Genomic DNA, 17,149 nt, shown 5'->3' with positions numbered 1-17,149 from the left:
CATGTCCCCAAGGCAGTGATTCCACTAGTCAACTTTGTGGCAGAACTCAGGTAAGCTTCTCCCAGTACCATCTTCCCTCCAGTCGTTCATTCTCACCCTTGCACTCTCTGCCCACACCCTATGCTGGCCCAAGTGTTTGAGAAGTGAGTCAAGACTGAACAGGGTGAAAAAAAGACCCTCACAATTTGCATCGGCTCCATTTTTCCCAACTTGCTCAAGTCCCAGTGGAACTCAGTCACTGATGTGAATTTTTTATCAACAGACCACAGGAATTAGTAAGTAGAGGAAAAGCTCAAGTGGTCCCTGCACTACGTAACAATGAAGACTAATTAAGAGTTACACACTCAAGGTACTGGAGGAGCAACTTGAGTGTGTAACTCCTGCATTGCATGTTTCTCTCTAAGCAAATCCAAGTGTAATGATATAAGCCACTTCACAAAAAGAACCCCAAAACAATAAAACACAAATCTCTTAGAGAATATTTGCTTTTTAACTCCCACAACCAGCAGCTGTCATTTTGCTTTCTTTTCACTTACAGGCCTGAAGAAGCAATAACTCTTATTTCATCATTGGTGCCTGAAACTGTGCAGAAAGCTCAGAGCTTCCACCACAAGTCTAATAAAAAGACCTTTTGTAATCCTCAAAGTCCACCTGACAACATTTGCTTTAGTGCTCTCCATAAAATATATAAGCCCAGTGCAGGAAAGAATCTCTTCATCACATACCAGAAAGTTAACCCTTTGCAATCAACTGAAGTTGGACCTCCCTGCACAAGTCATGCTGTAAATACTGAAAAGCCAGGGACAACTTCAGTTGTCTCTCCTTCTCAAATACACACCAACATATTCCCCAGCATCTTGCACTAAATTCTCTGTCACGAGCTTGAGAGACACTCTACTATGTTTCATATTTTTGTGCAATTAACATTGGGACAAAGCTCTGGAAATCCCCATTTCTTTTCAGAAAAGCTAGGAAAAAAAATCTGACCTGTTATAAAATTAAGAATCTCCAGAAGGTCCTCTTATTTTAGATTTCCCCAGAGTAAAAAAGTACTAAATAGAAAATGAAATTCTTAATAACCATTACTTATTTGTTGTCATATATAGGGGAATTTAATATAACTTAAATGAGTTTATTTACTTAACATTTTGTATAGTCTGCTTAGAAAAAAAAATATCTATGTATATTACTTGAATTAGTCTTTGAGAGCTTGATTACTTCAGGATGATCTAAACATTTTAATCCAGAGTTTACAGAACAACCTCAACTACACCTTGTCATTGATTTTTTGGTAGCTGTTAAGAAAGGGTTAAAACCAGGATATTTTCAAATCTAGAGACTAAGTGTAATGAGATCAAAATAATAAGATTACCATAATCTGCCTCACACACATAGCTAGGATCAGCCCTAATCTCTTCATTTTGAGACAGATGGAAAAAGCATGAAATCAGAGATAACAGGAGGCCAATTTCCTAGAACAGGCAGCTCTTCAAGGTTCACCACAGCTGCCAGTCAATAGTTTTGCTAGATTTGTACCTATTTAACCCATCCTAATATAACATATCGAATGAGAGAATCAGGCATCTCCACATCCATCCTACATAAACAGTAAGAAAAAGTAATACATAAATGCAATTTTAATGTGTTGCAGTATATTAAAGGCTAAGAGACTGATCTACTGAGACTCCAACCAATACCATTCCCAGATGCTTTAACTAGAAACACCAGGAGTGAGGAGCCAATTATTTGAAAAACAAAGATCTCAAAATTGCACATAACCAGAGATTCTTATTGATTTTTTTACAATAGGGTGGATACACACTTAGGACAGCAATTTGCAACTGTAACCAGTCTGACACAAAGAGGTCAGCTAGAAGGGACAGTTTGGGTTTAAATCAGCATGTTAAAGAGATGCAGCAGAAAATGACCCTTTAATTCTTCTGTTCTGCAGGATATGAATGTTGGCTGGGGAGAAAGGGAAAGAATGAAATAGCCTCAGATACGCATGATAGCTGAGAGTGATTATGGTGGCCACTATCCAGCTACCTCAGTGGAACATGGTCAGGAATCAGTAACAGGAACTCAGCGAAAAGAAAAAAGGCATGTTGTGAGACTAAGTAACACTGCTAAGGGAAACAGAGGTAAGCAAGAAATCATCCAAGAGTTGAAACCAGACTGGTAAACTGAAAGATAAATGGAAAATTATTTTTCAAGCAGCTAACAGCTTCTTACTTTTCCCAGAAAAAAAGTCCTACGTTGTAGGTCAGCAAAAGCCTCAGGGTCTCAAAATCAAAGCCTGCAACATGAGACTTCTGAGGTTTGATGTGAAGTTTAGCAGAATTGTAAGCTAGTTATGCAAAGACCTGAGAAAAGGAATTTAAAAAAGAAAGAAAACTACACACCACGAGATCCAATCTCTTACCAAGCAGGTTCACCTGTCAGTTCAGACTAATTGCTCTCATAACTCTTGGAGCACATTAGCAGTTTGCACGCACCTGCTCTTAGCCAATAATTTTACAGCATGTCTTAATTCAGCCCACAAAAAGCCTATTCACACTCTCAGAGCCCTCATGATTTCGTAACATACTATATAGCCACAGCCACAATTAATAATTTGGTTGGTATCCACACCAAGCCCTTTCTACTGCCTCAATCCTGTCTGTACATATGCATAACTCAATCTGGTTTTACTGACATATCTAGCAACCTCTCAAATTGGAGAGGAAATGTACAGGTACTTGGTCTGGCTGATCTTCAGAGTGAGAATATTTGAAACAGGAACCCTTCTTATCTTCCAGTAACTGCAAAGCTGCTCAGACTTCCTCTCTAGTGGGACACGTACACACAAGAGGAAGACACTTGCACATGGTTTCTGATCAGAATACTGAATATTGTCTGATTCATTCCTGTCACATTAGCATAATGAAAAGCACACCAAGAGAACTTTCAAACCTTTACGAGAGCATAATTGTATGTATCAAACTAAGCAAACTGAAGACAGTTTGTACAATTGGCTCTAGAATATTATACCTGCTGAAAAACATTTCAAAGAATGTCACCAATCTCACAAAATAGAACCAAACAAGCAGAAATGAGATGCAGTGTTACTGTACAACATTACATTTAGCACTAGTGATTTTCCTGCCCACATAGCACTGAATGAGGAGGAAAACAAAGACATCCTTTAATGGAAAAAAGGTGGTTAGGGGACTTGCATTTAAAGGCCTGAGATGGTACATCACCATTTTCTCATGCCCGTGTTTCAATGGACAGGCACAGGTCCCAGCAGATCATCAGCAACACAAAAAAAATAACACACACACAGAAAAAAAAAAGTAACCAAGATTATGATGGAGTTGTACTAGTAGCCTGAGTTCAAAGAGAGTTCAAACAGTTGACTCTTGCAGAATGTTCAGGCCACCACTGGAGGTGGTTACGAGATACACCAGAGAAGCTTTGGTCATTTCCACCTGGTCAGGTTCTGCCAAGAGAAGATTTCAAGTAACAGCTGTACTGAAAAACACTGCTTAACCAAAGACAACAGGTACACTCCAAATTCAAACTTCTGGGCACACAGGAAGCAAACTTAAGTTTCAGGCATCAGTCAACAAGGCAAAGATGTAAGCTAAAAAAACAGCCAAAAAAAAAAAAAATCAACCAAGAAAAAAAAATAATCAGTGGGTTTTCCAGCTAAATAACGTTTGTGAAAATGTATTTAAACACAACTCTGCTTCACAGGTGTTTTTGAGAAATGTTTCAAACAATTTTAGAAGCTAGTAAAGACAAATTGCACCAACTGGTTATGCATAGTTATCTCTCAAAATCTCCAAAATTACCAAACCACCTTGTTTCAGCTAGAAACCATGTATTTTCCAGGTTTCCTTAGCTCTTTGATAATGAATGATACAATTTGCAGGTCAATATACTTAACATTGTATCCTCAGTCATTTTATTAGCAAGCCTTGTGCAATAAACTGAACACTCAAGGCCAGCTGTTGCATGATTGCCAGAAATGCCAGCCTTTTTGGCACAAAGCTACCCCATCAGGGGTAAACCCCAGCAGGGCAAATGTACCCAATTCTATAAAAACACAGAGTAGGCTTGGTGAACTAATGCCTCATGTTGTTCTTCCATCATAACTTGAATAAGTGCATGACTGTTTTCAGTCTGCTACGGGATAATGAACTATTATATCCCATAAATATTTTAATGACATTTAAGTTTAGCTTGTTTTTGGATCACAAAAGGCCTTAGTTAAAAGTGTTGATTCACTTCAACACTAATCAATATTCCTTTCTTCTCCAAACTCATCTTTAGATTGTGGCTCAATTTCTGGAGAACCAACTGTACAGAGAATGAAATACCCACAACTCTGTACGCACAAAGCTGAACAAAATTCAGAATTACAGTGGCCTCAATTTAACCATTAAAAGCCCAGTATTTTCTGGCAAAACAGGAAATACTAGCCTTTCAAAAAGAAAAACACACATCTCACCAGAGTCTGTAAAAAAATGCACCCCTTGGTAGATTGAAAAAAGAACATGTTTTGATAACTAATGATAGACTGAGGAGTTGGAGAGCAGGAAACCATCAACAAGGAATTAAATGTTGAAGAATAGGAAAATTCTTTTAAAATAAGGAAAGCTGTCAGGACTAAATGGCCTACATCTAACCCCAAAAAGAAATTCATATGGAACAGTAGAAGCCATTATCAATGGCAAAAAATGGAAACACACCAACAACCTCCTCTTTTGAAAGTTTTCAAAACAGTGTTCCTACTTAGACTTACTGAGAAATTGCAAGCCTTAAGAACTTCAAAGCAAGCTTAACTTGCATTCTCCCATAAAAAAACCTCCAAAACCACAGTTGTGGGGGCTTACCAAAAGTAAACTTCTGAATTATGCACTGTAGGGGAGGAGGAAGATAAGGAGCTTTAAAAAAAAAAAAAAAAAAAAAGGGGGGGGGGGGGGGGGAGGGCCCAAAATCTGCAAGTCAAAGCTATGGTTTAAAAATTTTTTCCTCATGTTATGAAGTTCCTCTTTCACTTCAGAAGTGATAACATAGCATTTATGTCCATTTCTCTCCATAAAAGGAAAATAAAACATTTCAATGGAATTTGCACACACCAAGTTAGAGTAGAATGCTACATATTAAGAGATTGAACCTACAAAAATCATTGTAAGTCATTATCATATGGATTTGGAGAGAAACTAAAAAAATCACTCAAGGTTAGGAAGAAAAACAACATGCTAATATAGGAATAACGTTTATAATTTAAAAAGATGTACCACATACAATATCTCAGAAGAACAGATACATATAAAACTGACAGGAAAAAACATGTATCAGTACTTGTTTTTCTTTTTTTCATGTAACATACTATTAGAAATACCAGCCACCGCTACAAGAAAACTTTATTGCTGCTTTCTTGGCTTATGGGCAAAAGAAAATCAAAAGAGTTTCTTTAGATGAATAATGCAGAAGTGCAGATACTCAATGCCAAAAGCAGTGACTTGCTCCAGAATCCTAGAGTCAAGACAGCTGAGGCACCAAATTCTTTACGGAAAAGATCAGAGATAACTAAAACCATCTCCTAATTAGTGTCTCCAATCAGAAGAACTGTTCCTGGTCAAGAACAAATTAAAACAAGAACAGAACTTGTTATGGCTCCTTTGCAATAACCTGGAAGGGATATCATAATGCAGGTCACTGACACCCTAGGGTATATTATTTGACCACAGACTAATTTTAAGCTCCCAAGTACATTATAGTAGCACAGTATCTTCATTGTAAGTCTCAGTAGAAGCAAAGGCACTAACACTCTTACTGGGAGATTCCAATCGGGAGATCAATGCCTTGCCCACAAACATGCCCCCCCAGGGCCCTGAGCAGGATTCAAACATTCCTCCACAACAAAATGGGACTTTTGGACCATGCATTAGTGTGGATGCACTCAAAACGCATCACAAAAATTGAGTTCTGGGAAGACCTCAATATGTTGAAGCCATTTCACTCCTGTAGAGTTTTCTATTATTTTTAATAATGAAAATTGCATATAATTCACTTCAGATGGGAACTGCTCCTAGAATATGGGACATTATTTTAACATTATGAAGGACAGAATTTACTTTCATGGGAGAAGGTCTAAAGCATAATCCATTATAAAGACATATATCAAATCAACATAATATTATCTGTGGCAATGAACAGAGAGTAGGAGAAAGCTGACTAATACAGGCAGTTGGCAACATGGCACAAGGACTGGGCAAAAGGTCAGCTCAAATTTAACTATGATAAAGCTGAAAAACCTTGCCAAACCCCAGCAGCATTATTTGTTCCTTGCATTAGGACATCAGACCTAGTGACACTCCTTTGAATGACACCTCCTTCCATCCAATTAGTAAATCCAGATCCCTGGAGACCATAAATTACAGAAAACCACTGGGTTTACAAGAATTTTATTAGGTATGGCCAGACTTCTGATTTTGAATTGAAAACCTGAACAAAAATAGCTAAAACCAGTTAGATTCAAAGTAAACTAAGAATTTTGATTTGTAAGGACTTTAAATGACAGAGCTCAAAAGGCCGTAGAACTATTTGTGGGGCAGCTCAGACACTTCCACAGTATGCACATCCGCAGCTCACCTAGTCACCCATGGGTAGATTTCAGCAGCTGGCCAGACTGAAGAATGGCTCTTTTATCAACATACTGCCCTGTGTTTAATAACTTCAACTTTTCTGGAAGTTAAAAAGATTATTTTCTCCTCAACAAATAAGCTTTGCAGGGAACTTATTACTCATAAGGCAAACAGCATCAACAGAGTCTCTAATCTTATTGCAGCACCATGCACATGTTTGTAACCCAAACACAGACAGGTGGAATGAAACACAAGCTTTTCCAAGAAAAGAAAGCTCAAGAAAGTTTACAGAAACATCAGAGACGTCTTTTTACCTATGGTCTTCCTTTTTACATTACTTAAATAAACCCAGGAAAGGTAACAGTTTGCAAGATTTCCAGACATAACAAGCTGTAAAGGAAGGGGTGGAAGCCAGGAAAGCTGGGTCAACTACAATCACTTCTGTTATCTTGGGTTTTTTTGTGATTGTGTAAAGAGAGTTGTTAGTTTCAATCCGGGTCCTCCCAGGTAGAGTCACAACAGTCTTCACCTATCCATGACGGATCTCTGGAGGAGAGAAAGTTACAATTCTAACCTAAAAGACAATATTCTGGAAAAAAACCCCAACAAAACCTTGGGGATGTATCACTTCCTGCTAGGGAATAAGGAAGCGGTTTGAGCATCCTGGTACAAACGGTCACAACAGAAAAATTCACACAGCAGTTTTTGACAAACTGTAGTTTCATTAGAGGTAGGACACAGGCATCAATGCAGAATATATTTTAAGAAACAAGGACAGAAGTGAAGGGAAGAAGGAAGAAGCAGCAACTTGTGCTTCCTCCATTCCAGTGTTCAGAAGAGAGCCTGAATTGCCAGTCCATGCTTTATCACTTCCAGGGCTAAGGATTTGTCTTCACAAAGTATTCTTAAAAGTCATACAAAACACTACAGAATATAAAATTTAGCTGTGGAATATATGCACAACAGGTTTTCCTGATATTGCCTCAACAAAGCCCATTTGTCAAATTAATGTTCACCTCACCAAACTTAAGCACAATTTGATTGCAAGTTTGGAAAAAACATCACTTTAAATGCCAAATCCCATCTTTAAAAGTTTTCTTAGTGCTTGTCTCCATTACAGCTGCCACTTCCTTCTCCTCATTTATTTCTTCCCCTCCTCTGCAACTGTGGGACACTCTTGCAGTACTTGTTTGCCTTTCTCTTCCACCAAAAATTTTGACAATCTTCCCTGATTAGTTGGGCCCCTGATAGTAAAGATTGGAGCACAAGATCTGAACTACACAGGAGCTCAGGGAAATATCTCTTAAGTAAAAGTGGCAGATTTTTCAGAGGAACTAGCGAAGGATGCACATGTATGCAGCTTATAATCCTTCTTACCATTCTGAAAGCAGTTAATTTAAACCTAGAATCTAAGTGTAGTCCTTTCCACATAGACCACAATCTACTGTTAACTTTACTTTAGAAAGCAAAACCAGATCAAAAGGTTAAAATATCACTTTCACATTTGTATTTAAAAAGTGTAGATAACATACAAATACTCAAAATTTGACCACACATCAAGATTTATAATGGAAAAACCTACTCAAGTTCAGCAACAGTTGCATGGCTTAAAATTCTGTGCCAATTTCTCACAAACCAGAGGGCTGACTAGCTCAGACCACAGCTCTCCTACACTAGCAGAGTTGCTGTGATTAGTGGAACCTGCTGGCTCATACATAACTCATGGAGAATTCCCCCCTTTCCTCCCAAGGGAAACAATTTTGCATAACAGCAGCAATTTTTTTTCCCCTTCACATGTAAACCTGTAGAGTTTTAGTGCAAGTTTGAGCAAGAAGTAGGTTGGCTCAGTGCAAAAAGCAGGAATTCCAGAGACAAATTATTTAAATAAGAGGTTCTAGAGACTAACAGTATAATTACAGTTCAGCTGAACTTGAAAAAAACAACACTTTCTGCTCCCTGCATGAGGTTCAGCTGCAGTGGAGCCAAGATGCAGCTCACAACAAAGTGTGCATGCTGACATGAACACATGGAAAGAAGCTAAATTCAGCAGGTACAAAGAGAATACATCTATTCTGTTAAGTATTCCCTCTCCGTATTTTATTTATAAAGGCCAGTAATGTTTGAATTATAAATTAAGTACTCTACAGAGGCTGACAATCTGCTTCCTAGACAAAAATAGCTGTCCTAACTTCTGCCTTAATCCAGTCATCATCCTGACTTGCGCCCACGGGATCAAAAAACCAACTGATCTGATGATTCTTCAACACCAGGACTGTTTCTCAGTTTTCAGAACCTCATATATTAGAGACAAAGGTATCCAAGATCAGGTACAGAAACTCAAGTGAGCAATTATTCCTTATGGGCAAAAAAGCCTCTTATGCTCTTCAAGATATTTAAGACATTTTTTAAATAGGCTTTTATTTGGTATCTACAGCAAACCACTATTCTTTTAGTAAAGAAAGAAATACAGGCTGAGGACAATTATGAACACAACCGTTTAAAATGCAAATGTCAGATGCATCTAGTAACTAATCACGAAGTATTGTAGAGTAGCATCTGGGTTTCAGGAATATAATAAATATCCTAAAAATAATTATCATGAGCAGTTTTGGAGACTGTCAGTTCACTTTTTGGTCTATTAGAGCTCAGCTGTACAACCCCATGTGTTAAGAATGTGTTTTTTCATGGTGACATGTGCTAAAGTTTGTTAAACCAATTCTCACTTGAGTTGTCAGATGGTGGCACCGATCATGCATATAAGACATGGGAACAAGTTCAGGCTCCACCGCAGACAGTCTGCTTCATAACTGATTTTTCATTCCATTTGAACACCTACTCTTATGAGGTGTCACAGGATGACTTCAAAGTTGGAGGCATGTGTCACTCATGAGCAGTGCTTTAAACACTCAGCAAGAGGGCATGAGCCTAGAACATGACAAACACAGTGCAGCTTGAAGCTTGACAGATTGAGATCCACAGCACTGCTGTTCTATCGAAAAAGATACTGATACATGAGGGAAAGGAACAACTTTATATAGCATTCCCCACACTGTAGATAATGCAACCAAAAAATCCCCCAAAACTACAGAAAGTATTATTCTCTCCTGTTTTCTCTCCCCAAGACTCAAAGTATCTAAAAAATCACATTTATGTTTCCTTGTGTATATTCTAGTCACTTGCCCAACTTGGGAGATAACTGCTGCTGCAGGGCCAGCAAAGGAAATGAAAGAGCAAGAACTGCTGTGGGATAAAGCTGCAGATAAGAACTCAAACTACTGCACTATCAGTTTGCTAATCTGCATAGAAATGCAGAATGGGTACAAGCCACCTACTCATTTGCATTCTGAATTTAACAGGATTTTCAGAGAAAACTGGAAATTACAGAGAACAAAGGCAGTTCTATCAACATGCTAAAGAAAGCAAACAAAAAAAATATATCTAGTGTCTCTTTTCCCTAGTGCCCCAGTGACATGAATCATATCACAAAAGCTCCATTTCTAAGTCATCAGAGGAAGAACAAATGCATTTCCTTGGTCACTTTTCTACCTAAGCATCACACTCACAAGTCACAGCTCCATCTCTCTGGCTAGTACCTACCCCAGTAGCACTGAGAGAAGGGAGTGAGGCAGCAGAGAAAAAGGGAAATAGGCTTATCTTTTGCTGCACATCTTGCTAATTAAGACCTCCAGAGTAGCCAGCTCAGACATGAATACATCACACACCTCGAGACACAGAACTAAGCAGGGGCTAGGTAATCATCCCAGGTTCTAAGTTCTGTAAACCTCTCAAGACCTACATAAATAATATTATTAACAATTTAGCAAAGGTTTTAATTCAGAGGTAACCAGCAATTTAAGTATGGAAATTTGGCATAATTGGTGTAATAGCCTTAAATTAATGCAACAGTTCAGTCTCAACACTAGTGCATTTCCACAATTGCTGTATCTTTATCTTTCCAGTTTAGATTTATATTGCAAAATTCATCATGTTTGGTAAATTACATTCCCTTTTTGCTCAATGTGAGATTGTAAGATTTTTTGGCTTCAGTGTTGTTAAAGAACTAATGCTTAATTTTATTTCATTTTCAAAGAAACAGAGTTAGTTTTGCCCAGCACGTTTTTCCTGAAGTCTGGGCATTAGTTCTTGATTTCTGGTATTTAGCCATGGGCAACTTTAAAACAAAAAGGATTTTATCAAGGGGTCACACAGTTCACTGCTTCTGTTAGGCTGAGCTGTACACAGACAAATTGGATTCCTTATCTCCCCTTGCTTAGTTGGATCTTCATTGATTATAATGAGAAATCAGAAAAGCCTGAATTTCACTGCAAACAAGATCCATCCCTCCTCCTCCCCAATTAGCAGGGCCCTGCACAGAAACTGGAAAACTATCAATACTACATTTACGACACTCCCAGTCTTTTACACATGCCACTAAAATTCATAATCCTTTTCTTCCCCCAACCGTGATCAAACTTTTATTATTTTCATTTAAAAAATTAAATCAAAGTTAGCCCATTAACACCTAGGATGCCTCTCAGAATAACAGATTTATTGATCTGAATTTCTCAGACATTCCCTCATTAGACAATTACCATGAGAGAAATGTCACTGGACCAAAGAGGAGAGACAGCATTTCTGTGTTGCCAGTAAATAAGAACAAAAATGCACTACTCTGGCTGCAGTTTGACATGCATTTTGAGCAGAGTGGATATATAATTCAGCAAGCCAAAATTTGATTTGCTGATATGTCTATGCTAACACTTTTCAAAAGTCTGGCACACCAGTCAAACCAAATGCTGGACCTTGCCGGGAATCTGTAACAAAAGCACTTCCATTCAGTTGGCAAAAGGCAGCTGGAGCTTCAAATTAGCATCACTTCTCCTGGTTATAACAGAACACAATACATGTTAAATCATTATAATAAAATTAGCTGAGCTGACCCCTAGTTTTAACCCCCATCTTGTTTCACACATTCAAAACACTAGCAGCCTTCAGGTAGCACACAGCTCCCAAGAGCTCATTTTTCTCTGCTTTCAGTGACAAGTTTAAATAATCATCACAGCTACTAAATAAAAACAAAGGTGGCATTTTTAAGGAGGACCATGCTTACTCCCTGCTTGCAAAGACCACTTTACACCTTCAGTCTGGAATACTCCATTTTTGTCTTCTGCACAGAGACACTTTCAGCAACGCAATCTTGCTTTGAGCACGTCCAAGCTCTTTTACCAATACAGAACATGAGTGTTTGCTTTTCTGGACACCCACACCTTGAGGAGGTTTGGTGGTTCCTTTCCACAACCCTCCCCCCACTGCCTAGAGAAGTTGGCTAATAAAACAATATTTGAGAAGCTCCGAATAAAAATGTAGGCCCTGAATAGTTGGGTGGCCCAGACAAAAACAACCTCCTCTAGCAGCATCATTATTGTAACACAGATCTCCAACTGTCAGGATGCCAAAACAACTACATTTAAGATAACTGCACTTGCTTTATTAGCCTCTTGTAATTTTCTGACAGTTTTATCTTCTTAGACTGCAATATTGATCATGTATTAGTGACAAATATAATCTTCACTCAAGGCTGTCAGCCAAGGAATGTGACTTCAGTGCATCTTTAAAAGTCAACCATCACATTCAGAGTTGCCACTCTCAGCTAAATCACAGAATAATGTAGACTGGAAGGGCCTCTGGAAGTCACCTAAACCAACCTCCTGCTAAAAACAAGTCTAATTAGATCAGAGTACTGAGGGACTTGTTGGATATCTCCAAGGATGGGGATTCACCAGCTTCTCTGGGCAACCTGTTCTAATAGGGACCTATTTCACTATAAAGCACACACTGCTGGCAATTTGCCTCAATCGTTAACTCAGAAAATGGTTTCTTACACATTAAAACCATCAAGACCCCACTGAGTCCCTTTCCTTACAAAAAATTGGGGAAAGATTATCTTCAGCAAGCCATTATTTCTGTTCTCTAGCACAGACACCATGACATTAACAGCCAATGCTGGTGAGGTCAAAGACAAGGGATGAGGAAGAAGAGAGAGGAGAGACCATGCTCCCCTTCTTTGTCATATTCCTCCCTCTATTCAAAACTGTTTCACTGTATCCAGATGCAGAAAAATGTTTTTCATGCAGGAACTGAAAATGCCATCTCAGCATTAACTGTTTGCAAACACTCAATCCTCTTAAAGGCTGACAGAAAGAAAATAAATCTGGAGGCAAACAATCTCATGAAGAGAACCTGTGGTGACTGTCAAGTGTTTGTTCAGAGCAGGAAAAGAAATTGACTTTGCTGAATGAAATTGTCAAGTGATCAGAATACTACTAAGGAATTCCTTCTTTCAGCACATAGGGTGCTTGGTCTGTGTGCCACACAACAAAATTGAATATGATTAATCTCTATTTAACATACCACCTGAATAATCTTACTCATAAAAAAAAATGTTTAAGTGTCCCAGAATTAATTATGCTGACAGCTACTGGGAACAGAAACTTATTCTGTTCTTCTGAAGATCACTTTCCAGCTATGCCCCAACCCTACAACAGAAGGAGAAAGAGGAAATGGAGCAGTGGTCTGTTTTTAAAAAAAAACAACAACAAGAAAACCAAACAAAAAACAACCACCACACAATTCTAACATTCAAAATATTCATGCATATGTTTAGTGCTTCTGTATTAACCATGCAGAAACAGTTATCAGAGCATCATGGTATTAACTGTGCATGTCAGATTAGGTGTAGCAGGACTAGAGAAAAGAAACAAGATGAGAGAAAGATTGAATATTTCCCCCCTGCCCCAGCTCCAGCCGAACTACCAGCAAATATTAGCACACTTGAGGTCTGGATACTTGCCAGTTAGCACAAAGGTCAACAAAAACAGAAGCTGCTAGAAATACAATAGTTTTTGGGGACGTAAAACCTGAGTAACAGATATAGAGAGACTAAAAGTTAACTACTCCAAACTTCAGTAACACAGCAGGTGAAAGGGGAAAAGACTGAAAAAGAGCCATGACACTGTCAACTACTCAACATGAAAAACATTAAAACAAAATTTCAAGGAATCTGTTTCCTTTTTTTTTTTTCACTTTTTTTAAATAACAGGACAGGCTATCGCAATAGGATCACAGTTCTTGTGAAGCAACCACCAGCTGACGAAAACAACGGTGATCTTGAGAGCTGCAGCACTGTGCTGTAATCAGAAGACACAGAAGGAAGCAGTAACTTCTCTGGAAAAGGCTTGGCAGGTAGCATTTAATGTATTTTAAAAGTTTAAAGGAAGATGGCACTTTGCATCTCCTGAATAGGAACACCACACACTGCTGCAAAACCACTACGCAACAAGCAAGGGGATCCAGTGTCCTGCCAGGGTTCCAAAAACCATAGAAGCAGTTTTTACCAGTGTCCACAAAATAAAAGGCCAAGCACTTTTCCTCTTCACTCAGCTGTTTTACAATTGCAAGCCAAAGGTCAACTATCTTCACTCACTTTTGGAAACCAGCCACAAGATTACTAACAACCAGCTTAATGGCTACAGTTCAAATGCTATTCAATCAAGTCCTGAATATGTGGGCATGCAGCAGTAATGGCACCATGACATCATAGGCAAGTTATCTGCTGAAATCAGAGGGAGCCACACAGTGTGGATCTTTGCCTTCTCTCCCCACAAAGAGAAACATGAACTTCTAAGGAGTGGGAGTTAAAATGTTTTATTTTGTTCTCTCCATGTGTCCAAGGCATAACATTCTTTTGTGAAGCAATTTCTTGCCATCATCATCTGTGCCACCAAACTGATTCAACTTTCCAGAGGGGAATCAAGACAGGTGTCTAATAGCTAGATTTAAAGAGGTCTTCATTACACATCAGGTTCTGTGTGTGCCTCAGCAAGGCACATCTAAAGAGCAATGCATGCACACGTTACACATTTATTTCTCTTCCCAATTCATTTGAGAGCAGCAGGATTGACCTGATTAATAAGACAGATCACATGAGGCACTAGAATGGGATGCCCCGAGATTTCTCAGCCATGAGCAAAGTAGCAACAAAACACATCTGGCATCTCTGATGGAAATTAATTTCCACAACCTGAAACACATCTGAAGTGAACCAGACTCTCAAAATGACAATGCACCACAGAAGCCTGTCAGTCTGAGTACAGTGAAGTGTAACGATTCTAATTGATGTTGGCTTATCTGTCTGAAATTTGCCAGCCTGAGGCAAACCTGACCATCCTGCACAGCCCTCATCTCAACTGTGTGCTGAAGGAAGACTCCTGAAAGGAACTTTTGCAGTTGCCATTAACTTCTGTGACAATCTTGAGCAACTTACCATTTCTGTGACTCAGCTTATTCATCTAGGAAGTACAGAAAAATTTGCAAACATTTTCAGAATATGAATTGAAATTAAATACAGTTTGAATACTGCTCATGGATGCTTTGAGGAAATGTTCAGCCTAGGGTTTGTGTGGAGCAGGAAAATCCCTCTCTGTATTCTAGGAAGAATACAGATATTACTGTAGTGTAGCAGCTTGAACACCACCATGTATTTATGATTTTGACAACATTTCCATCATGCAATGACATCAAGAGGCTAGAACACTAGGACTCAGTAACATCTTCCTATCAGCACCTGTGCTACTGTGCAGTTTTAAGTTTTAGCACAGACCAAACTTTCAAAAGTCTAAAAAAGTTATTTTAATTCCTAGAGAAGATTTTTAAATGAATGCAAATTTTACAAGACATTTTTTATGTACTTCAGCAAACTTTTATACCAAATGAGATGAATATAATTAAGAAAATAATTTTAAATACACTAAATTTAATTATACTTATTTTTTCCTTCCTGTTCAGCATTTTCTCCATGCTTACTTCAGCTGTGCTCTACTTCAAACACTGTAAAAGCTGAGGGCAGCCAGTAGTAATCAAAAATAGAAGAATACATCTCAGGTCAAGAAAAATAAATGCAAAGTTATCACAGAAGACTTATAAAATTCTGACAGTCTTGAACGTTTAAAAATAGCAAAAGGAAATACTCTGGTAATTTACATAATCACTGGAATTGAGGTGTACAAGTCTAACAGGCATTTTTAGGCATTATGGACCAGGGACTTGTACAGTATCTACAGATGCAGTTACTTTCAAAATTAACAAACTCAAAGCAGGACATATTTTTGCAATCTTCATCTCTTCAAGGCTACATGATATTACTGCACTTTTAAACAAAGCCACAGTTATGTTACTGATGTATCAGCTGCAAAAGATGCATATTAAGTTTATATGCAGAGGTTGGTTTTTTCCAACTTTTCTTAAAATAGTAGTTAAAATCGAGCCCTTCCCTGGCAAAAATCTTGAGCAGATGAGTAATCCCACTGAGGTCTGCAGGACTTGATTTGTCAGCACACACAAAGTTACAGCCTTCCATCTGCAGGACAGGCACCTCACAAAACACTTTCTACACAAAGCATTTAAGAAAGAAGCATCTTTAAAATATTTTAATACTATATCCATCACTCTAGGAAGGTAAAGCCCACCTTACATATTTATGGAGAAATACTGACTCTGAATGAAACTCCATTTAAACATTCTGAAATATGGTTTGTAATACTTGGAAGCAACAAAGCTCAGAGCTATATTTCACTATGTCCAAATCACTACTGACCTTTCTATTTTACTCCCCCACCAAAATAACATTTTGTGCTTGTTCTGTGTGTCCAGGTTTTTTAAAATACTGTTTTAGAAATTAAAATATTTTTCAAATTCCTTTAATATAGCCAAGATGAAACCTAAAAAGCCTTTGATATACTGGAAGAATTATAGACCAAAATCCCTCTAATGCACTGCAACATCCACTTACATCTGCACAGATCCATTAAATATTCAGCCACAAGCTTATCACTCAAGTTCATCAGAACTGAAGATAATACTCAGCACCAATATTTGACAGCCTGATGCTAAAAGATTATCTACTGAGAAATAATCTAATCACTTCTCTTTGATATTGGAATCCTTGGCAAGAGGCAAAGGAAAGCAATAGCAAATGGCTCTTGATTACTTGGAGGGGTTTCCTCTCCTAGAAGGGAATTCAGTGTAGAGATTATCGTGTACTTCTGCTTATTTGCTACCATGTTTACAACCAAGTTCTCAAATATTTCAATCTCAGAAGAGAGAAATGAGGATGCCTGCTTAACTCAGAAACGAAACAGCCTCTCCTACTACTGAAGGGATCAGACTGGGCTTGAGGAAATACCGAGGTACCCTCTTAAAGGAGATGGCGTTTGTTGGGGAGGCAAGAGAGGGTCAGGACTAACGGACAGGAAGAGACTCGAGAGAGGCTGAAAAGCAGAGGGCAAAAGAGGGAACTCCCGTGCCCTTAACCTCCACTTACCTTAAGGATATCCCCCCGTTTGAAGCTCAGCTCGTCATCGGCGGTGGCTTTGAAGTCGTACTTGGCGATGGCTTCCATGCTGGGGCTGGTGCGGGCGCTGGGCAGGAAGCGCTCCCCGAAGCCTCCGCTGCTC

General features: G+C 38.6%; 1 protein-coding gene across 3 annotated transcripts in view; it reads right to left on the bottom strand.

Moving 5' to 3' along the window:
• GRB2 (growth factor receptor-bound protein 2) overlaps positions 1–17,143 on the bottom strand; it is a 39,716-nt gene extending 22,573 nt beyond the window's left edge. For 2 of the 3 annotated variants that reach the window (XM_010002649.1, XM_010002650.1), the window contains exon 1: positions 17,017–17,094. In XM_010002649.1, coding sequence (XP_010000951.1) covers positions 17,017–17,094 — 78 coding nt within the window. Of the gene's footprint in view, positions 1–17,016 lie in introns of all 3 variants that reach the window. The other variant, XM_010002648.1, reaches the window with a different exon arrangement.
• Positions 17,144–17,149: the final 6 nt, after the last annotated feature.

The sequence above is a fragment of the Chaetura pelagica genome, unplaced genomic scaffold, assembly GCF_000747805.2.
Source record: "Chaetura pelagica isolate M959 unplaced genomic scaffold, ChaPel_1.0 scaffold47, whole genome shotgun sequence".
NCBI lineage: Eukaryota > Metazoa > Chordata > Aves > Apodiformes > Apodidae > Chaetura > Chaetura pelagica.
This window is presented reverse-complemented; position numbering and strand designations above follow the sequence as displayed.